Genomic DNA, 23214 nt, shown 5'->3' with positions numbered 1-23214 from the left:
GATCCAGGTTAGTGGAGAGTAAAGTTTTTCAACCATTCACCATGAACAAAAGGCTAGAGCAGTGATTCTCCAACCTGATTCAGAAGCCAAATTAGCAATCAACATTACCCAAAAGAGTCATAGTAGTGTGAATTTGTTAATTCATGTACTATAGTACACCTCTACCCCGATATAACATGACCTGATATAACACAAATTCGGATATAACACGGTAAAGCAGTGCTCCGGGGGAGCGGGGCTGCGCACTCCAGTGGACCAAAGCAAGTTCGATATAACGCGGTTTCATCTATAACGCAGTAAGATTTTTTTTGGCTCCCAAGGACAGCATTATATCAGGGTAGAGGTGTACTATATATTCATATTTACAAACAGTATGAGAAGGGAAATTTAGTTTTTGAATAGATATAGTTCTCATAGCAAAATAACGGACCTAGTATTTTATCAACTACAAATGGTTAACTTAGTAAAAGCTTAGTTAATAACTTAGATTGGTTAATAATTAAAATCACAGAATAATTTTAATATGTGCTGCAAAGATCCACAGGAGACATTAAAGAGCCCCTTGTGGCTCATGAGCCCTAGTCGGAGTACCACAGGGCTAGAGCAACCATATTTTGGGAGGGCTCAGTTGGACTCAGGCTCACATTATGCACTGAAGACACTGAAGCCCCAGGTTGGGACTTCAACAATTCCTAACCTGGGATTAAAAATGAGCGAACATGCGCAAGCTCTAGGTTAACAAGTGCAGGGTCTGCTAACTCAAGTTCTACTACCCCTGGGCTTACACTGCAGTGTAGACATACCCACAGACTCAAACTATAAGGCCAGAAGGGATCATCATCATCAAGCATGACTTCATGACCATTGCAGGCCACAGAACCTCACGCACCCACTATTCTCAAATAAAATAGACAATAAGGCAAGTCATAACCTCTTTGCCTCAATTTGCACACAACAAAACATATCTGCCCACATCTATAATGCAGATATCACATGGAAGATAAACAAATAGTAAATATTACCTCATACACAGAGAACACTCAAAATCTGCCACATCAATTAAGTGCTGTGGAACTGTTGCATTTTCACTGGTTTGTGGAGTGTCCCTTTTTGTAGTTTCTAAAAGGAAGAAGAGCAGATACTGGTTGAAGACAAGACAAAAATCAAAACAAGTATGTCTAACATTGACATTAAGTGGCTATTTACCTCCTGGTTTTTTATGTTTGCTTCTTCCATCTTCAGACACGATTGCATCCTGTTCTGAAAGGGAAAGCTTCCTTTTTAGGAGAGCACCTTTTTCCTGGCTAGAAAGCAGAGGTTCAGAAGAAACCCTTTTTAATCCATCTCCTTTAGCAAGATTTTCTGTTGAGTTAAGAGCATGGGAAGATTGTACACGATTTAGGCTTCCTCTGAAAGACTCCACTGTTATCTCTGGCACTCCTAAATTCTATAGAAATAAAATGAACAAAATTAACAATACTTATTCTCATTTTCAAATTGTGGCTAATCATTTATGACAGCTGAACATGAATAAGTTGAAGCCAAATTCAGATATCAACAATCTTCTCCACTGCACAGCCAGACTCAATGATTGATCTATGGAATTTGACAGGTCAAGAAAGCACTCGGTGAAATTAAAAAAGGGATTAAAAGCCTCAGTTTCCTTCAAAGAGGAAAATAATTTTAGAATTTATTTGGAAAATGAATCTATAATGATACCCTTTTTATTTTGGAGCTATTAGCGTTAAATCTTAAATAATGAAAAAGTTCACTAGATTGTGTCTTCTGAATTGTCAAAAAATTACAGTACTTTGCAGCTGATTCATGAAATCTAACCAGAAATTCTACAACTAGCAGGAAGAAAGATGTAGCAGCATATATGTCCAATAGAAAAGGAGCTTAATAAGTTTGATAAATAGCTTAAATTCTGATGCCCTGAGTTTGTCTACTAACCGAGGGTAAAAATACATATAATACTACATGGTTTTCATTACTTACCTGCTCTGGACAAAGCTGTAGATTACAGCCAGACTCTTCCATTTCAGAACCAAGTGTAAAAGGTTTATTTCGAATATGAGGTGAAGTCCAAGCAGATTCCTTCAGACTCTCTCTCACATTTTCTGGTGACAGCAAATCACACAATGTCTATAAGATAAACATCTTAACATTAAGATTGTGGGGAAAAGATTCAGCTATAACTTCAGTTAATATAACTACATAACCACCATGAAGAAGCTTACTTTGTATCAAAATTTCTTATTTTAAATATACCCTTCCACTTATTCTCTTCCTTATAATCAGCTGTAGCACAAGTTCAGTTCAGTAGTTCTTCTCCTAATTAAAGGTTTATATCTTTATCTTTATCCACAAGTTAAGCTCTTAAATTCCCCCCTTACAGGAAGTGATGCTCATCTGCGCCCAACTCTTATTTAGGTGTGGTGTAACTAAACAAGATGCAGTTCTGCAAAAATGTTAATCTGTATTGTGCAAAGTTGACAGCGTGGAGATATTTGTTTCCATAGAATGAAAAGCTTAGGAAAGTGTTTGATTTCTTACTCAAATGTGTTTGAGATCTACTGGAAAGTATGAAAATCTGATTTCTGTTTTACTTGAAAACCATACAAACTAGAAAGCTAACTGGGTTAAATATACATATTCTCCCCTAACCCAACTTAAAAATAAAGGTATTTTTGTGGAATACATGGGCACACAACCTCTTATTGCATCTAAGTACATTGGGACCCTCTACACAGAAAATTAAATATGTGAAAATAAAGTCACCCAAACTTTAGTTGAACTTCATTTTACAATTACAGACGTGATGAGCATAAATACACTGAAGACAGATTATAGAGTAAAGTGGGCCACCTAAGATAGAGAGAGAGCAGCACAGTTTATAAAAACAAGTTACCTTTTCCACTTCTAGCTTTGCTGGAACAAAATCCTCATCAAGGGATAAGCACTGTAGGAACAGTTGTAAGGCATCACCTACAAACCCAGCATCATGAAGCACTTTCGCTTTCCTGAAGTAAATCTGAAGATATAGAAGTAACATTTGATATTTTCATACTTTCATTAAAGAAACTAGAATATTAATATTGGGACACACTAGGGCATTGCATGTCTTTTCCATCTCACATGGAGATGAGAATTAGAGATGTTGTGGTAAGGAAGAAAATATGCCTCTTCTGCAGACCTTAGAAGGTCCACAGAAAGGAGGACCATACCATGCTTTCTAGTCTCCTTCCTCCACAAAGCTACAGTAGAACTCCAGAGTTATAACTCAGGAATGGAGATTGTTCATAACTCTGAAATGTTCGTAACTCTGAACAAAACATTATGGTTGTTCTTTCAAAAGTTTACAACTGAGCATTGACTTAATACCAGGGTGGATTTAATTTAAATCACTAGTCAGGAAGACTCGATTTAATCATGGTTTTCTACATAAAAGTGCATTCTTGTTGGTTGTTATAAACTCAATACATGTTCTTCACAACTCAGAGATAGATGTACCGTATGTACTTGTTCATTAGCCCGTTTGTTTATAAGCCGACCCCCCAAGATGATTAGGTAAAAATAGCAAAAACCGTATGACTCTTTCATAAGCCGACCCACTGGCTGGAAACAGCGAACCACGGCCACAGGGAGCTGAGGGGCTCCATGCCTGCAGACGCTCCAGATAAACAAAGCAACAATGTATTAGATATTCAATTCAATTATTCCATAGAGTTTAAAATCATCAAATTTTGGAGTAGACCCGTTTATAAGCCAACCCCCCACTCTGATGCGTCACTTTTTTACCAAAAATATTCGGCTTATGAACGAGTATATACGGTAGGTTTCATTTTTAGAAGGTACACACTATACATTTTTAAACAGCGATTAATTTTGAAAACTTTTCAGATTAGTTTTACAGCTATATCAGAAAATGAATGAGTGTTTGGTTACCAAAAGTAACTGAAGCAGATATTTATTAAATCACTTGGAGGTGAACTATCTCCAATCCAACAGGTTAATGATTAATATTTGGAGGATTTTCTTGCCATGCTGTATTAGGAAGAGAACATTACCCGACAGACATTTAAATTGTTTTATTTAACTAAAACAACAACATTAAGTATTCTGGATTTTTTTCCTTCAACAGAACACAATATTTTAACAAAACAAGCATATGTCCTTCACTTCTCACATTTATCTCCAGACTTCTTCTCCTTGTCCAGATCTATTACGCCCCCAACAATCTTCTATTCATTGAACTTTTTGAAACTCTGCACTTTTAGAGAGAGGTAAGGGATTGACTCTATTGTCCCTCTGCAAATTTGTGTACACAGAGTTGAGGTCTGTTATTTCTCACATCTATATATTATTTATTTAAAAACATGCTTGTTAATAGCAAACATGTTACCTCTGGAGAACAAATCCACAGTTTGAGAACTGCAAAACTAAGCATCTCTGATGGTATCTTCTAGACTGAGCACTAAGTCCCACTGGATAGATAGAAAGATTAACCTAAATAATCTATACAGAAGCCCGTGGAAGCCCATAAGATTGGGTCCCTAAATCCATGAACTATTGGAACTCATTTACAAAACTTTTCTTAAACATTACATGAATATATTGTCTCATACTATAGAATTAGACTTTATAATCCCTATTCCATGATGAGATATCTTTGAACTACAATAAGCAACAGAGGGTCCTGTGGCACCTTTAAGACTAACAGAAGTATTGGAGCATAAGCTTTTGTGGGTGAATGCCCACGAATGCCTACATGCGTCTGATGAAGTGGCCATTTACCCACAAAAGCTTATACTCCAATACTTCTGTTAGTCTTAAAAGTGTCTTAGGACCCTCTGTTGCTTTTTACAGATTCAGACTAACAGGGCTACCCCCCTCTGATACTCTGAACTACAATGTGTCTTAATTAAAACTATCCTTAAGTTTTCTCCTCAAAAAGCATTTTATTTAGAACAATCTGATTTAAATAAAAAAAATCCAACAAATAAAAAAATCAAATTTGATTTTTTTTAAATCATTGATTTTTATCCACCCTGCTTAATACACCTTTTAAACTTTACTATGCAGAATAAAAATGCTGCTTTCAACCATCTTAATTTAAATGAAACAAGCAGAGTTTCCTTACCCCATGAAATCTTTTTTTTTTTTTTTTTTTTAGTAGTTTACATTTAACACAGTACTGTATTGTGCTTGCTTTTTTTCCTTCTCTGACGCTGCCTGATTGCATACTTCTGGTTCCAAACGAGGTCTGTGGCTGATTGATCAGTTAGTAACTCTGAGGTTTTACTGTATTTCAAGGTCTGTAGAAACAGCATTCCCCTATTGAGGAGGTCCACAGGAAGGGGAGACTGGGTAAGATGGTGTGATACACTCTCCTACTTACTTTTGAGGACTGCAGGAAAAGGTAAAATCCCTATACTAAGACTTGAAAGACGTGTTGCCATGTGCCGCCTCCCATCCCACAAGCCTTTGAGTGGAAAAAATTGTCTCATCTGGATATGATGGCAAAAGAGGAAAAATATAGGGATGGATTTTGAGGGATAAATATAACAAAGTTACAACTTAACACAGAAGAGGGGCACTACCTGCTCTGTCACCTAGACTCATAAATACCAGGCATTTTAAATGGGTCCAGTGTGGGAGCTACAGTGGGGTCCTACTATACAACACAACTTGGAGTAGACTCTCCTCAGCTTACCCCTAAAACTCAGCTCTTCTGAGTCCTATCACTCTAATCCCACCCACAAGGGGGACAGCAGGTATTAAAGTAGGGGACCTCAGCCCATGAAGATCTCCCCTTATTCCATAAGCACAAGGCCCAAATCCCAGGTCTTTCTATTCTGGGAACCATTCCTTTTAACCCCAGTGGAAACGGACTGCCAAGTTGCAACAAATTAATGTCCTTACCAAGTACTTTCACTATTTACTCAATCCTACTCCTATTTAACTGCACTACCCAGGCCTTGGCCAATTTGGCTTTTATAAGAAGAAAAATTCCTTCTTGATCCCAAAACAGGCAACTGGTCAGAATTGCAGCATTTGTGAAGTAGTGTCTAAGCTACCAGTACAAGGTGGGGGGGGGGGGGGCAGGAGATGCTGGAACAGAGCAAAAAGATGCTCCACATGGCCTGGGCTAGGCTTTAAATTAATGAATGGTCCCTCACCCTCCCATCAGCTACCTTTTCCATTGACAAGTCTCCCCAGTGATGACAATTCTCCCACTGCCAAAGCCCTCTGTTCTAACCTAGAGAAAAAGCTAGCTACTTACCATTTTTTAAAAATTGAAAACTCATGTCTCCAGCAATCATGTAATATGCAGTATTAAAGTTTACTTGAGCTCATGCTCCAAATACAAAAGTTAAAAACTTTTGACATCTGACTTTAATCAACTAATTTTATTCCTGAGCACTAGATAACTAGATCTCAGTTACAAATCAATAAACTAGATTCTCTCTCCTTTCAAGTTTTTTTGCTATGAAAAGATGAAAACCTAGGACTTTTTGAATCCTGATGTACACATTTAGGGTATCAGAATTCGGAAACACTTTGTCCAATTCGCTACAATTTTTCCTAACTAACAACATTGAGGCCAATATGACTTTTTATAATAATTTTAGATAAGTGGGCCAAAACCAAATTTATAAAAAGGAAATTCAGTGCAGCTTTACCTATGGAGTGACTGCCATAATTCCACAACAAATGGCTGTGATAGTTTCCTTACAATGGCTGTTTGATGAAAGCACATTTCCTCCTAAGGAAATTTCTGCCTCTACTCAGATGAGGCAGATTTCTTGGAAAGGGAAGGATTCTGGCTTTCCTCTTACATGTCCACCTTTTTAGGAATGGAGGCTAAAAAGGTCTTCAGACTTTGTTGGAGGAAGCTATAGAGCAAACTCAATTTTTTTTAAAAGTTTTGTTCACAAGAAGCTGAGTTTCTCTCCAGGTATATGGAGAAGTAAATATACATTCTGAAAGCACATTTTGAACCAGTTTTGCCACAAGAAGCATTTAGTATTTCTGTAAATTTAGTTTTATTGACAGATAAGAGCTTGGGGAAAATGTAGTTTTATTTACCTAACAATGAAAACGAGTCTCTTTACTTCAAAACTAGGTATGAAGAGAAATGTCTTCCAAGAACAATATAAAAATCTGAAGTTTTTAGTCCTGGCACCTGACAACTGCACCTCCCCTTACAGGAGGACTCCAAGTATTATTTAATGTTTAAATGCTTTAATGAGAAAAAAATTTAATGCAAATGCTTATACTTTCACACTAAGTGCAGAACTCTAAAGTGAGATATTTGCAGATATAATTCAATCCTGCCTTTAAGTGATTACAGCTACCTGTACCACATCCGAAGTCATCAACAATTCCCAAGCAACGAATTTGTTAAGCTGGAGTTAAATTTGTAAATATTTATATTTAAGTGTTTTCTCTTAAGTGAACAATCATTTCTCTTTTTAAAACAAAAAGAAAGCCTGGAAATTCAAAATTAAGGTAACATTTAAAATTAGATAGCATGAAAACACATATTGGAGAATCAAAAATCTTTCACCCTATGTAACTATCACACCTTATGAATGAGCTGAAGGCACTGATGGTCTTTCATGAAGTTTTTGATAACCACTTTAAGACAAGAAATATCTTAATTTTTAAATCACAAGACAAAATCACTTTCACTAATAGCTGTTGAAAATTTTCCCCCTTCAGGTACTGAAAGACATATTGAAGAAACACCAACATTTAAAAAAAAACAAAAAAAAACTGCTTTTGTTACAGCCAAAGAATACAGAAAAGCACTTCGTTTTTAGTTTGTTTACATTGTGTATTTGACTCCATTTTGTGCAGTCAGTTTTATTATTTCTTCTATATAGTCATTTTCCTCTTTTTGCAAGTCTTTTATACAACAGGACAGCGAAAAAAAACCTTTAAAAAAAAAACAGGATACTGTGCCTATAAGACCACAGAAACTGCCAGGGGGACTCAGGGGCAGAGATAACACTAGAACGGGGGTGGGCAACCTATGGCACGTGTGCCAAAGGCAGCACGTGAGCTGATTTTCAGTGGCACCTACATTACCCAGGCCCTGGCCACCGGTCTGGGGGGCCCTGCATTTTAATTTAATTTTAAACGAAGCTTCTTAAACATTTTAAAAATCTTATTTACTTTACATACAACAATAGTTTAGTTGTATATTATAGACTTATAGAAAGAGACCTTCTAAAAACATTAAACTGTATTACTGGCACGTGAAACCTTAAATCAGAGTGAATAAATGAAGACTCGGCACACCACTTCTGAAAGGTTGCTGACCCCTGCACTAGAAACTACAGTACTTTTAAGTAGTTTATGGACATGATTAGATTTCCAGTTCATGGTGGAGCTAAAAAGAGGGACACCATTGAGATTTCTGCAAGGCTTCACCATTCTCAAACAAACTGCTCTGTCAGAAATCCAAGCAAAGCTAACAAACCATAGGGACCCCATCCTTTCCAAATTCTTCCAACCCATGTATTGCCTTGCCCGCCCCCTTCTTTCACCCCACCACAGTCACGCAAATACACCAAGACCAATTTTAAACAAATCCAGACTTACAAAAAGCTGTTTTAGAATCAAAACTGCAACAAAAAACTCATGAGCAAGATGTTTCAGAAGTGAAAACCACCTCAGCTTCTGACTGTCTTGCTTCCCAAATGCTTCATCCAAGTTTTTTTTTTAGAAAGATAGCATAGAGCAGAAGTCTGAAGTTTCAGGCAGCTAGTTAGGTTTTGCCAAACTACAGGGCATGTCAAAACCGAGCCTGTAACAGCAAGCTAGTTTCAAACTTAATACTAATAAAATAGCATTGTCTATTTAACAACAACAAAATGGTAATAGACTCTCTCTGGTTTGAAAGGGAACCGCTTTAGCCTTGTCCAGGAGTTCCCAAACATTTTACTAAGGTGACTCATCAACTGACCCACCATTGCATATAGCACTCCCAGTGCAGGCACTGCACTAATCCCAGCCTGGTGCAGAGGTAAGGGGGAGCTGGAGACCAAGCCCGCAACATACTCATCTTGCAACAATGGCAGCAGCTCCTGTCCATGACAGGAGAGTAGCTGAGCCAAACCTGATTGATACTGCAACCTGGTGCATGGGTTTACAGCACCACTAAGGTTTGGCCTGGCCATACCTGTATGGCCAGAGTAAACTTAAGTGGCACTGAGACACCATGCACCAGGTCACAACGTCCAAGCGGGGAGCCCCTTGAGGGATGGAAGCCCCCACAGTGGGGTCAGTGAGAGATAGGCTTGCTCTCCAACACTCTCCTGCCCCGCAAGCTCCTCTCCAGGCCAGAAGAAATTTAGGTTTGCCTAAGCCAGGGCTCAGTGATGAGTTAAAATTGCCTGGAACGTGGCAACCCAGCTAGAACCTTCCTGTGACTCACTGGTGGATTCGGACTATTTTTTTTTTTTTGGAGGGGGGGGTCTATTTATCATACAAGAAAAAAAAAAAAAGGACAAGAGGTTCCCTCCACCCTGAAGAGTTTAAAATCAAAATTGATAAAAATATAAACAAGGATGCAGAAAAGCAGTATTTTTCACATCTCACTGACTCCCAGATTTAAAGGTGGGGTTTTTTTTTTTTTTTAAACCAAGCATTTAGACCACACTGATTTGAAAGTTTAAATAAAGTAAGAGTAACTGGGTCAACCAAATTATTTTGATGCGATTTGATCATAATTTAGCATTGTAGACAAATTCAGATTAAATAAAAAAAAAAAAAAAAAAAAGATTGCAAACCAACTTACCTCTGGCCAATTTGACATTTTAGAGATGATAAAATTTAGATCTTCTATGGCTGTTTTAAACTCTTGGAGGCCAGCATATGATTCAGCTCTGTAAACTCTTAACATCAAGTCACTGGGATCTGAAAACAAGATATATTTTTAGTTTTATATACATACATACACACACACACTTTGACCCAACTAAATAAGTTATACATTCCTATAAGACAACAAAACCCACAAGCATGCTAGACAATTTTTTTTAAAATGCAATGGCTTCCCTAAATTTAACAGTTTTAAAAACAATGTTTGCATCAAATGCTTTGCAAAATATTTGGAACCTCCCTTAAATCTTAAAGATAGTCCATTCTAATGTACTTACATAATCTTAGGTTTTAATTTAAAAAAAACTTATTACAACTACTTATTGGTTATAAAAGTGAACAAAAAGGTAAAATTTGAAACCTACTCAAGAAGGCCAAATAAATTTTGTGATATACTTAACATGGACAGTTAGTTTTGCATTCACATGTACATTAAATTTTGTTTACACTTTTTTAATATTTCTTACCTTCACACTGAGACACTACCGAGAAAAGTGAAATCATTTTAGTTCAAAGCACTTATGCCTGTTATAAAAAGTCGAATTTACTTTTACCTTTTCTGCTGTAACAAGTAAGTTAACATTTCACTCTGTCTAGGCCAGGAAGTTAGACTGATCAATTTCACTGCAATTCTCAAGCACTACTGTGTGTCAGGATTCCAGGTGTTATAGAGAAAAGGTCTCAAGGAATATGAGACTATAAAAAACCACAAGCATTGATAGGGGACTTGGCAACAAGTATAGTACTTGAAATTACTTAACTTGTTTTTTATTGACTAGATTCTGAATCGACAATGTCCCTTAAATAAAAATTTATTTTGAATTTTAAATGTCAGAACATTTCTATTAATATTATGGTCTTGCCAGTCCTCATTTGCCAGACTTTTTGAAGAAAATGATAAATTGAAGTCTAACCTGAATCGACAGTGTCCTTTTAACACACTGTACACACCAATTCCCTTTCCAAAAAGAGGATAGGATAGTTGTTTTGAGTGGAGTTGTGCAAAATGATGGGCCATGATTTAAAGGTCTTAATCAGGCCTTTAAGGACCCATTTGGCAAAATATGCCTATTAGCTTTACACATGTGAGTAGTCCAGTTTACTTTAGTGGACCTTCTCATATGTGTAAAGTTACTTGTGTGTAAAAGTGTTTGCAAAATCATGGCCTAAATTTGCACGTGTAATTTTGTAAGCATAATCTAAATGCCACATTATGCTGTATGCAGTGTTGCTGTAGCCGTGTTGGGTCCCAGATATTAGAGAAACAAAGTGGGTGAGGTACGTATGTTATTGGTCCAATTTCTATTGGTGAGAAAGACACTTTCGAGCTTACACAGAGATCTTCAGGTTTGGGAAACATACCCGGAATGTCACAGCTAAATACAAAGTGAAACAGATTGTTTAGCATAAGTAGTTACATATTTCAAGGGGCCATTTGAGGTAAAGTGGCCCATTAACATGTTATCAGCCAATAACTACCCAATATGCACATGCATATAGCAGGCATAAATCCTATTTCCAAATGGGAGTGACTGTACTTGCAAAACTGCAAGCTGTTTTTAAGCCTTTGTCCCAGAATTGCAATGCTTAAAGAAATACTGTCAGGTCAGCTTTGGCCCCAACTTTAGGTTAAGCATATGTTTTTTTAGAAAAACTAAAAATATATCCATGCAACATCTAGATTGCAAACATCAAACCACTGTTCTATTACAAACTACGGAAGTGAGAATACAATTAGCCAGTTTAATTGTACAAAGATATCAAAAAAATAAGCAAGCAGCATAAACTGTAAGAAATACATTTGTACTCCAAAACTTTCAGTTTCACTGAATTAAAATGTTATTCGGGAGGGAATCAAATAAGTATTATGGTATTTTGGATCTGCTAAAAGAAATAAGTTATGAAAATACCCAAGGCAAAAAGAAAGCTATGAAATTCAAATCACACTATTTATGATTACAGTGTAATTTACTAATAAGTGGTGGAGTTGCACCTATATCAGTTATGTGGGGGATAGGAGGTACATGCTAAGCTAAAAGACTCAAGATGTCTTTATTCTTATTTTAACCTGACCACATCCCTTTAATGACTTCTACTTCATTTCAACTTAATCAGCATAAGAACTACCCATCCCCACATTTGTGAAGAGTTAGGGGCAAACTTCCATGTTTACAATTAATTAACATCCCAAATAATAGGAGACAGTTATTAAAAGCAGTTAACTCATCTTCTCTTTCAACCTGACTAAAGCAGAGTTTATGGCATCAAGTTCAATTTAGGGCAACAGATTTATGTCAATCAGATATTGGACTGTATGTCTGGGTAAAGTGGAACTAAGATGGGATGACAAGGAGAAAAGCTTCTTTAAAACACATCTGAACTAAGGGAATTATTTTTAAAAAGAGTAAGCTAATATTTCCCTCTCTCTCGAACTCTGAGCCTTTGTGAGAATTCCTCTATGTTGCTGGAGGAAAAAAAACCTTGCCAAGCCAATAGCTCAGAATATATACTAACAGAATTCTATATCTACCTTATTTACTTTACAGCAATGTTTTGTAAAAACACACTCACAGATCAATGACTTTAAAGGTCCCTAAATATGTATGACATCTAATATAGATTTATACAGCTGTCAAACACCTCTAACACATTAGAACTACCACACGGAGTAACAACTTTTATTGTATAATCAGTCAGCACTTAGAACACTGAGTTTTTTGGGCTATACAAAGGAAAAGAATGTAGAAAGGATCGTGGTCTGAGCAAATCTCTAAATCTGCAATCTAATATATGCATGAATAATCTGCATAAGAAAACTATGGATAAATATTAAGACTGAAAGTTATGTTTTCAGGTTTTACCTGCCATTTGTTAAACCCAAACCTAAATGTAAACTTGGTACAACAATGTAATTAAAAAACTCTTCATTCATAGACACCTCAAATATTATGACAGTCAGAGCCATAAGCAGTGCCATGGCAAGGAGGAGGAGGAGAGATCCCTTAGGTTCTTAATGTCGAACCAGAAAAATCCATCTCTTCTTCCACTTCCTCAAAAATCCTAAACCATAAATGTTTATAATCACAGAGACCCATTTACAATCCAAAAGCCATTTAGATTTTACTTCATTTGTTTGATTACCTTTTATGTGTGTGTGCCACAATGCCAAATTCTGTATTAAAATAAAATACTTAATTCTTAAGAAGTTCCTAGATTTAATAAATCACTCAACACTCCATGCTTCTTTGGCCTGACTAACACAGGATGCTACAACTGTACTAAAAAATAGTTTAGGACACTGCTACAATCAAACATCCACACATATTATGCTCCCAAGAGAAGTTTAAGATTTGAACAGAATATTTCAAACAGGAGTGTATTTTGACAACAGTTTATTCTGAAATGGCAGCTAACATTTCTCCCTAATATGGATTAGAAAAGAAACTTCTGTCAAATGAATATGTTTAGCTTGATATCTAAACTTTTTTTCCCCCTGCAGCTGGCAATTCCATAAATGCAGTGCCCAAGTACTAAAACCAAATGTTAAAAAGGTATAATTTCAGACTAAGTTTCTGAACAACCATTGTAAAAATAAAGAGACTAGAACTTAACCAAATTCAGTCTTCCATACCGGAACTAAGGCACCATAAGAGGGAACCTGGCATTGTTTCTGTCTAGGTGTTTATGTCTTGCTCATCTCTATGGTATCAAAATGCTTGGGTGAGCTAGACTAACCTCACTGATACAGTGATCACATATGAGTCTGTACAGAGCCAAGCTACTGTCAGTACTCAATAAATAATAATCCAAGCACACCCTTTCACCTCCCCCCTTGCCCTCTCTAGCAACAGTGTATTATAAAACGCCTACCACACCCATCTGTGATGTCACTAGCATTACACAACCTGTCCCCCTCCATGCCCCGTCTGCTTATGCAACTAGGCCTGGCCTGCTGGGAATTGTCTCAGTGACATACTTGAGAGGCTGGGAAAACAGGTTTCTCTTTAGAAACAATGCACATACAGCAGGCATGGTTCTAAAATACCCTGTCACCGTCCAACAGGGTCTATGTCGGAGGCACGGAAAAAGCTGGCCTGGGAAAAGGTTTGCAGTAGAGGGGCAGCGTGCCCACTCCACAAGTACCCCTCCGTGTATCTGCTCACCAGACAGCCCTCATGCAGCCCCACAATCGGCTCTGTCGCTGCTCGTTCCCGTAGTAAGTTAGCGACATTAGAAAAGTCAACTCTTGGAGCTCTAGCAAACTTCAGACTTGTTTCAAAGGGCCTATCCGTGCCAGCTTCCCCTCGTGATTTCGGCAGCTTACTTCATTACAGCGCCGACTCCTCCCCGACTGAGCTGTGAGGGGAGGAGAGGGGCACGGTGGAGATGGAGTGACAGGAGACGGACAAGAGCACTCAGCTCCCTGCGGCACACCCGAGGAACCAAGTCTCGCCCTGTCGCGCCAACTGTCACTAAACCGAAGCGGGTTCCCTGCCCCCCGGGTGCAGACTGGGGGGGAGAAACGTGCCAGGGCCCAGCGCGCAAGCTGAGCCTCTCCCGCTGCCCATTACCTGTTAGCAAGGCCTGGCTGGCGGCGCTCAGGCTCTCTCGGAAGCGCCCCTGGCTCAGCAGCTCCCCCAGCAGGTTGCCGGTCCGCGCCCTCTCACACTCGGCCGGGAACCATTTCTCCGCCAACTGGCTGAGGACGACGCTGGTCCGGAGCTGGGCGGCGGGGCCACCCCCGGCCGGCGGCAGCAGCAGGTCCCGGCACAGGCGGCAGCGGGAGCGCAGCTCCCTCCGGAGGCAGCGGCGGCAGTAGCTGTGCCCGCACGGAGCGGTCACCGGCTCGCCCAGGAAGCCCCGGCAGCCGCAGCAGGTCAGCGGCCCTGCGGCCGCGTCGCCTCCCTCCTCCCGGGCCCCCTGGTCCCGGCTCCAGTCCAGCCCCTGTCGGAGGCGGTAGTTCAGCACCAGACAGTCCACAAGGGTCTCGAGGCGGCGGGGTCCCGCAGGCGGCCCGAGACGCAGCGCCGCCGAGTAAGTCTCCAGCGCTTCCTTCAGGTGGTTCCCCAGGGCCAGCAGCTCCCCGCGCCGCAGCAGCCGCTCCTGCTCCCCTTCGGACTCCGCGCGGGGCCACCCGCTGCCCCCTGGCTCCGGGGACCCCTCCGAGCTCACAACCACCGACGACGACGCCATCCTGTTGCGAGCCCCCACCCTGCCCCGCTCGCCGTCGGATCCCAGAGGGGGGTGTGGCGCTCCTCGCGGCGTGGCTGTAGCCGGGCTCTGCTCTGCGCACGGCCCCGAGGCACTCGCGACGGGGGGGGGAAGGGGGAGTAGACACTTAAGCGGGTGACGGGCGCAGCACACACGCGCGCCCTATAGCAGAAGCTTCGCGGAGCGGCCGTTAGACCGTAACCCCCTTTCAAAAATCGCCGCAGACCCGCCGCTGGCTTACATAAAAAGCTGCGTCACCTGACCACAACGTGCACTCTCCATTGGCTGAGCGGCACGGCGTGGGGGAGGGGGCGGAGGAGATTACAAAACACAGCTCGACGCTCCTCGCGTGCCATAGCTTAGCGAAGAGAGGGCGGGGCCTAGAGCCGAGGGAGGAGCCCGCCGGGGTGGTGGGCAGGGCCTAGGGGAATGGGCGGAGACTCGGTGCGTGTGGGGCGCTCGCAGGTAGGGAGGTCGTTCAGGTCCCCATGGCTGGAGCGGTAAGGAGGTGTTCTGGGGGCAGTACAAGAGGCTCCAGCAGACAGGCAAGCGGAGAAGAAACAGCCCAGTGGTGCTAAAAATGCCTGAACCTCTGTGCTCTACAGCGCCCTCTAGTATGACAGAACCTGCCCCCCACCCCCAGCTAAATACACCCGTGCAGTTTTTTCAAATAGCTCTAAACAGTGCCTGTGCCTGACTCTGGCTCTCAAGAGAGCAAGATGCTTCTTCCAGCCTGTGCTGAGTGATCTGCAGGTGCCAAACTACCCCGGGCAGCACTCAGTGAGGCACTGTAACCTTCAGCATTTCATTTGGGAGTGAAGCTTTCTTATTATTTATATTACTGTAAAGTCTAGGAGCCCTTCTCAGGAACCAGGATCCTGCTGTGCTAGGCCCTATTCTGTTAGGAGCTGGGTGAAATTAGGGGGTGAGTTAAAACCCCATTGAGATTGAAGGGTCACACTTATCATGAACATAACTGTAAGCATAAACCCCCTCCTCAGATGAAAGGTGTGTGCAGGAGATTTTGGTGGAGTAGCACTTTGGGTAGGTGTTGGGGAGAACAGGGGGGAAGGGAGGACAGGTAAGAACAGAGAGAGAAGCAGGAAAGCCAAGCAGTAGGCTAGAAAAAGCTAGAGTGAGTGTGTTTGGGTCTGTTAGCTGAAGAGGCTTGGGGCTATAAGCTAAATAATTGCTCCATTTGTGCCTCCTGCATAAAGTGGGATTCTACATATTCTTTGTAAATAAAGTTGCATCCAAAAATACTAGACTCCTTCAATGTCTACTTCTAAATGAAGCATCATTGAGATTCTCAACTTTGAGTTGCTGTTCACATCAAAGAGGGACAACAACTGTGTTAGAGGTGGGATCTAGTTTCCAAAGAGAGAGATTGTGAGCTGTTAAATCAAGTGTGATGTTATGAGTGTAATATAATATCTCATTGAAAGGTGACAGGGCCAGAAAGAGTTAATTACCTCCCAGACTGACCTAACCCATGGCCGAACTTTAGTGACTGGTTAGGAAGATGTGTAAATGAATAGAGCTTTGAAATGCAAGTCTGCATTGTTAGACATAAAAGGGTAGATGTTTTGCTCAGGGTTTGTGATGTAAGCAAACGAGTCTTGTCTATTGCTATAGCTTTGATTCAAAGATCAAAAAAGGAGTATCAGTATTTAGAAAGATACTTAAGTGAAATAGTATTATTGTCTATACGTCTCTTTGAAGGTTGTGGTAACCTGTATCTGAACTGTTTAATGGATAAATTATCCTGTGTTAATTGCCATGATGTTTAGAAGGAGGAAAGTTGAGCCTATTGTTTTCTCAGGCCAAAAGGCTGCTGGAAATGTATAAAAACCTTGGGACACGATCCTTCTGCATCTCAGATCTGCTTTGGGTTTCAAGAGGGGGAAACCTTAAGCAACAAGGACTGAGATCCCCAGTCATTGACTCGAGCCACCCTGAATATGGACATTGGACTATAACCTATGGACTATATCTAAAAGGACTTTTGGCAACTACAAGCTCACCTCTGCTATGTATCTAAACCTCAAGAATTGAATCCAAGTCTGTATGTATATTGATCTTTTAACCAACTCTCTCTCTTTTCTTTTTTAATAAATTTTAGTTTAGTTAATAAGAATTGGCTATAAGCGTGTATTTTGGGTAAGATCTAAGTTATAATTGAAACTGGGTATGTGGCTGATCCTTTGGGATTGGAAGAACCTTTTCTTTTATATGACGAGATAAGATTTTCAGTAATCATCATCATATCTGACGTGTGTGTCTGGATGGAGGCCTGAGGCTGGGTACTTTAAGGGAACTGCATTGTTTGGACTTCTGAGTAACCAGTGAGGCACTATAGAAGCTGTTCTGTTCTGTGCTGGCTTGGTAAACTAAGTTTTGGAATATCCACCAGCTTCTGGGGTTTGTCTGCCCCGTTTTGTTTGCAGCTCACCCTAATTGAGTGACCTCAGCTGGCTCCCATGGGCAGCACCGTCACAGTAAGATAGAACAATTAATGGAGGTGCTTGTAGGAATCAAAAATGGGCATCAGGATGTAAAACAAGACTTAACACAGGATAGGGTGACCAGATCACAGGGATGAAATATCGGGGGGGGGGGGGGGGGGAGCAAAAAAAAGGGCGGCAGAGCAAAAAAAAGCAGTTTTGCAGGGGTGGGGGGCATTAGCAGGTCCCAGCCGCGCCGGCCGCACGTGCTGCCCACCCCAGGGCAAAAGCTGGCCCCGATGCAGAGGGGGCTGGGGATAAAGAGGGCATGGGAGGGGCGACACACCGGTAAGCTGAGGTGCATGTGAGCCGGGGACCCGGGGTCAGCGCGGCACGGGCGTGCAGGGGGCCGGGGCTGGCACAGCCGAGCCACAGCAGCGGCCGGTCACCTGAGGGGCTCCCCGGGGCTCCAGGCTGGGCAACGGGCAGGAGCCAGGGCTTTTCCCAGCCCGCCATGGGCACATGCGGCGCGTCCCGCTGCCGGCAGGGAAGTTTATGGGGACCCCGGCTGGCCCCTCGCCCCGTCCGCCGGCCTCCCCGCCTGGGACAAGTCTCGCCCCCGCAGCCCCTCTTCGCCGCGTGTCTCCGGCGGCCCACGCCCCCGGTCCGCGCTGCCCACCCGGGCCAGAGCCAGACCTGGCTGCTACCTGCACGCAGCCCGGGCCATGCCCAGCTAGCCCCCGGCAGCCACGGCAACTTTCCCTTCCCCTCCCACGCTCCTGGTAGTTGCCCGACCCTCCTCACTCCATCCCCCCTCCACACATCCCTCCTCCTAACCTCCTCCCTCCATGGAGGGATCCAATGGGGGAAGGAGGGGGTGGAGTCGGGGGGGGGGGGGGCTGAGCGCCGGAGCGGAGGGCAAAATTGCTTTTTTGTCCAGTGTCCCGACTGAACGTCGTTCGGGACGTGGGACAAAGAAGGAAATATCGGGACAGTCCCGATAAAATCGGGACGTCTGGTCACCCTAACACAGGAGCTGGACCCTTCACAAACGAATTTAAAGTAAGACCTGGAAGTTTCACAAAAGTAACTAAAGAAGCATCTGGAGGATTCCCGGTTCAAATAATGCAAAATCTCCGTATCTTTAAGGGGAAAAAAGCTCCCTGGGAGACTTATTGGCTCAATTCAACTAAAATGAATGGGTGGTAAGTGGGACAGAAAGGAAGGTTTCAAGCAGCTAATTTAGGGGTCCCAGCTCTTTCTGTCCTGCAGAACTTACCCCCAGAAAAGAGACTGCTTATCCAGACCTGATACAGGCCCTTAGCATGCAGTTTTGAGCTAGCCTGGCAGAGCTAGAAGTAGAGGCATTTGGCAATGGACCAGTTTATAGATGGACAGCTGGAGTTGGACTTGCAGATCAAGATCAGCAAAAGGACACCAGAGACTGTGGAATTTGCCACAGAACTTGAATCTTTCTTTGCAGTAGTTCACCAGAAGAGGAAGCAACCACTAGTGAGGAAGACGGAAACTGATCAGCATTAGCCCTGTAAGTACAGTTCTGTGTCTAATATGTATGATAAAGAGTGGATTCTAATCTGGTTCATGATTTTACTGAACAATTCAAACAAATATATGTGGTTTGTTTAAAAAAAAATTGCTTTTTTGCATTATTGCCAAACAGTTCAGTTATGTGCTGGTACTATGACAAGAGTAGCCACAAAGAAGGATTGCTATAAATTGAAGGCAGGCCAAGACAGTTGAAGATGTCTAGCAAAGGCTTCTGTCCCAATTCTGGAAAATGGGGAACACTACACTGAAGAGGCAAAGCTTGATGGAGGTACAAGTATGAAACCCAAAGTTTTTGTTTAGATCTGGGCAGTTAAATAATAAGCAGAGTTTGGCTATTAATTGTATAATATAATCTGTTATCTGTATGGGAGTAGTTGACAAAGGCTCAAATGTAAGTTATTAGACCAGATGCCATAAATATAAAGGGAAGGGTAACAACCTTATACAGTACTATAAAATTCCTGGCCAGAGGCACAAAATCCTTTTACCTGTAAAGGGTTAAGAAGCTCAGGTAACCTAGCTGGCACCTGACCAAAAGGACCAATAAGGGGACAAGATACTTTCAAATGGGGGGGGGGGGAAAGGCGGCTTTGTTTTGTCTGTTCTGGGTGCTTGCTAGACACAGATCAAGAAAGCAAGCAATCCAACTCCATTAGAATTAGTAAAAAGAACAGGAGTACTTGTGGCACCTTAGAGACTAACAAATTTATTAGAGCATAAGCTTTCGTGATAATCAAGATAGCCCAGTACAGACAGTTTGATAAGAAGTGTGAGAATACTTACAAGGGGAGATAGATTCAATGTTTGTAATGGCTCAGCCATTCCCAGTCCTTATTCAATTCTGAGTTGATTGTGTCTAGTTTGCATATCAATTCCAGCTCAGCAGTCTCTCATTGGAGTCTGTTTTTGAAGTTTTTCTGTTGTAAGATAGCCACCCACAGGTCTGACGTTGAATGGCCAGACAGGTTAAAGTGTTCTCCCATTGGTTTTTGAGTATTATGATTCCTGATGTCAGATTTGTGTCCATTAATTCTTTTGCGTAGAGACAAACATTGAATCTATCTCCCCTTGTAAGTATTCTCACACTTCTTATCAAACTGTCTGTACTGGGCTATCTTGATTATCACTTCAAAAGTTTTTTTTCTCTTACTTAATTGGCCTCTCAGAGTTGGTAAGACAACTCCCACCTGTTCATGCTCTCTGTATGTGTGTATATATATCTCCTCAATATTTATTCCACTCTATATGCATCCGAAGAAGTGGGCTGTAGTCCACGAAAGCTTATGCTCTAATAAATTTGTTAGTCTCTAAGGTGCCACAAGTACTCCTGTTCTTTTTGCGGATACAGACTAACACGGCTGCTACTCTGAAACCTGTCATTAGAATTAGTAAGTACTAGCAAGGGAATGTGTCAGCTTACTTTTATTTTGGCTTGTGATTTTATCTGTGCTGAGAGGGAGGTGTATTCCTGGTTTTCTTTTTGTAACTTTAAAATTTTGCTAAGAGGGAAATCCTCTATGTTTTGAATCTGATTGCCCTGTGAGATTATCTTCCATTCTAATTTTACAGAGGTGCTTCTTTTACCTTTTTTTCTTTCTAATAAAGTTCTGTTTTTTTAAGAATCTGATTGTTTGTTTGTTTTTAGTGTCCTAAAAAAACCCAAGGTTGGTCTGTGCTCATCTTGTTTATTCTCAAGCCTCCCCAGGAAAGGGGGTGTATGGCTTGGGAGGATATTAGAGGGGAGTAGGAACTTCAAGTGGTCCTTTCCCTGAGTTTTGTCTAATGACTTGGTGGTGACAGTGTTACCTAATCCAAGGTACAAGGAAGCATTTGTGCCTTGGGGAGTTTTTAACCTAAGCTACTAGAAATAAGCTTGGGGGGACTTGCATGCGGGTCCCCACATCTGTACCCTAGAGTTCAGAGTGGGGAGGGAACCCTGACACCCTAAAGAATAGGGGATCCAAAACTGAACTGCCTAATTAGTCTCAAGTGGAGACTGACTGGACCAAGGGTACCTATTCAAAAACTGGGAAAATTGGGTCTGAAGATTGGACCTATAAAATTTGAGCAAGAAGTTTTGTGTGGCTGAAAGAATGAATGAGCTAATTGGCTTGGATTTCTCTATGGCTAGTAACTGTGTAATCAATTCCAGGAAAGGTGTCATACAAATTTAGTCTGTGAAAATTCCTTTTAAAATATGGCTGTGACATTCCCCAGCATTCAATCAAGAGTGTTGAACAGCTGTGCCCCCTTAATTCTCTACCCTGGGATACCACTTACACTGCTTTGCTGCTGAACAACCATCTCTCCAGGTTCTTCTCTCACACAGCCTCCGGCATGTAACTTGCTCCCAGCCACACAATATAGAGTGCTACTAGCTAGCCACTCATAAATTACTTATAGGGTGACACCTACATATTCTTAGTCCTAACCTTGACCCTAGAAATGTGCATATTATATTGCACAGTATCCCCCGGACAGTATAAGCTCATAGTCTGTCATTTCAACAAAAGAAAATGATAATGCACCAACTTTGTTATCTCAAATGGAGTTTCCCGCATACTTTAATCTAAATACACACTGGTTAAGATAAAACAATAAAATAAGTTTATTAACTACAGAAAGGTAGATTTTAAGTGATTATAAGTGATAATACATAAGAGTCAAGATTAGTTACAAAACAAAATAAAAAGATAACACAAGATAATTCCTAAACTTTAACAAGCTAATAGGATTTAGAGCAAGTATCTTTCTCAGGCTGGATTTCCTTTCAGCCAGGGACCTCTCCCCCAGTTCAGAGTCCTTCAAGTGTTTGTTGATGTTATGAGCAGAAATATAGGAGAAGGAGAGGTCAGGTGGAGGCCACTGTTTTGCATACTTACACCCCTATTTGAGGATTACCCCCCGCTGGGGAGGAGACAGTCTCTTGTGTATGTGAGGTCTGAACAGTCTCTGAAATGAAATGTAAATTTCTTATTTACACCATCCCAGTGCTTAAGCTGCTCATTGCTAAGGCTAAGTTTTTGTCACGAATATTTTTAGTAAAAGTCATGGACAGGTCACAGGCAGTAAACAAAAATTCATGGAAGCCTGTGATCTGTCTCTGACTTTCACTAAAAATATCCCTGGCAAAAGGGGTAAGAGGGTTCAGCACCCACTGCTGCTGGGGTTACCAGCTCCCCTACTGCTGCAGTGCGTGGGAGCCATGGGGTCTCCCTGCCTTTGGGGCTGGACTGCTGCGGGGTCCACCAGATGCAGGGAGTCACTGCTGCCCACCATGGCTGGGCAGCTGTGGGGGGGGCCCTGCTGCAGATGGGCAGCTGCAGGGGGTTCCCCCAATGCCCATCATGGTTGGGCAGTAGTGGGGCCCTGCCGGCCGCCTGCCGCAGCTTGGCAGTTGTGGGGAGTCACCGCTGTCTGCTGTGGCTGGGTAGCTGCGGGGTCTGCCTGCCCCCTGTCCTCTGCTGCGTCTGGGCAGCGGTGAGGTCTCCCCACCAGGGCGGGGGCAGGTAACTGCTGTGGGAGCTCCAGCCCCGGGGCAGAAAATGTCACAGAGGTCAATGGAAGTCATGGATTTCATGAGCTCCGTGACATAATCGTAGCCTTACTCATTGCTCTTTAACACCTGGCTGGGGTGCCAGTGAGCTTTTGTCTCTGAAAAACTGGTTTGGAGCTGCTTGTCTGAACCTTGGAGCATGCTATAACAATGATACATAGTAGAATCTAATAAATTCTCATACAATGTTGATGCCCACATTTTACCAGGACAACAATATTCAGTAGATTAAGTGTTTTCAAATGATATCTTACAAGGCACGCTTTATACAAAATGTATCGTAGTCTTGTAAAAGTGGTGACCATAATAGTATTGACCTTCACAATGGCCTAGATGAGACAAATGGTTTGTAGGCAATTGGTTTGCAATGAGCAAGTTGTCCTGCTCCAAGGGGCAGAAACCATTATAAGAGCTATATGTTGTGGTAGCTTTCCAGCAAGGGAAAATTGGGGAGTTGCTGAAATCTGTTTTGAGATCCAGGTTCTTGAGGGAATTTTATCTACTAAAGTTCTAGGGATCTAAAACAAGAACTGATCCCAG

General features: G+C 41.8%; 1 protein-coding gene across 2 annotated transcripts in view; it reads right to left on the bottom strand.

Annotated features, from left to right (window-relative positions):
- Nucleotides 1-15353, bottom strand: part of LONRF1 (LON peptidase N-terminal domain and ring finger 1) — a 38200-nt gene extending 22847 nt beyond the window's left edge. Inside the window, exons 1-6 of one of the 2 annotated variants that reach the window (XM_034772003.1) lie at nt 14466-15353; nt 9812-9930; nt 2912-3034; nt 1999-2145; nt 1207-1447; nt 1023-1119 (exon numbers count right to left, since the gene is read on the bottom strand). In XM_034772003.1, coding sequence (XP_034627894.1) covers nt 1023-1119; nt 1207-1447; nt 1999-2145; nt 2912-3034; nt 9812-9930; nt 14466-15087 — 1349 coding nt within the window. In that variant the 5' untranslated portion in view covers nt 15088-15353. Of the gene's footprint in view, nt 1-1022; nt 1120-1206; nt 1448-1998; nt 2146-2911; nt 3035-9811; nt 9931-14057; nt 14171-14465 lie in introns of those variants that run through there. The other variant, XM_034772004.1, reaches the window with a different exon arrangement.
- Between the last annotated feature and the right edge of the window lie 7861 nt (nt 15354-23214).

This window comes from Trachemys scripta, chromosome 5 (assembly GCF_013100865.1).
Source record: "Trachemys scripta elegans isolate TJP31775 chromosome 5, CAS_Tse_1.0, whole genome shotgun sequence".
Lineage (NCBI taxonomy): Eukaryota > Metazoa > Chordata > Testudines > Emydidae > Trachemys > Trachemys scripta.
This window is presented reverse-complemented; position numbering and strand designations above follow the sequence as displayed.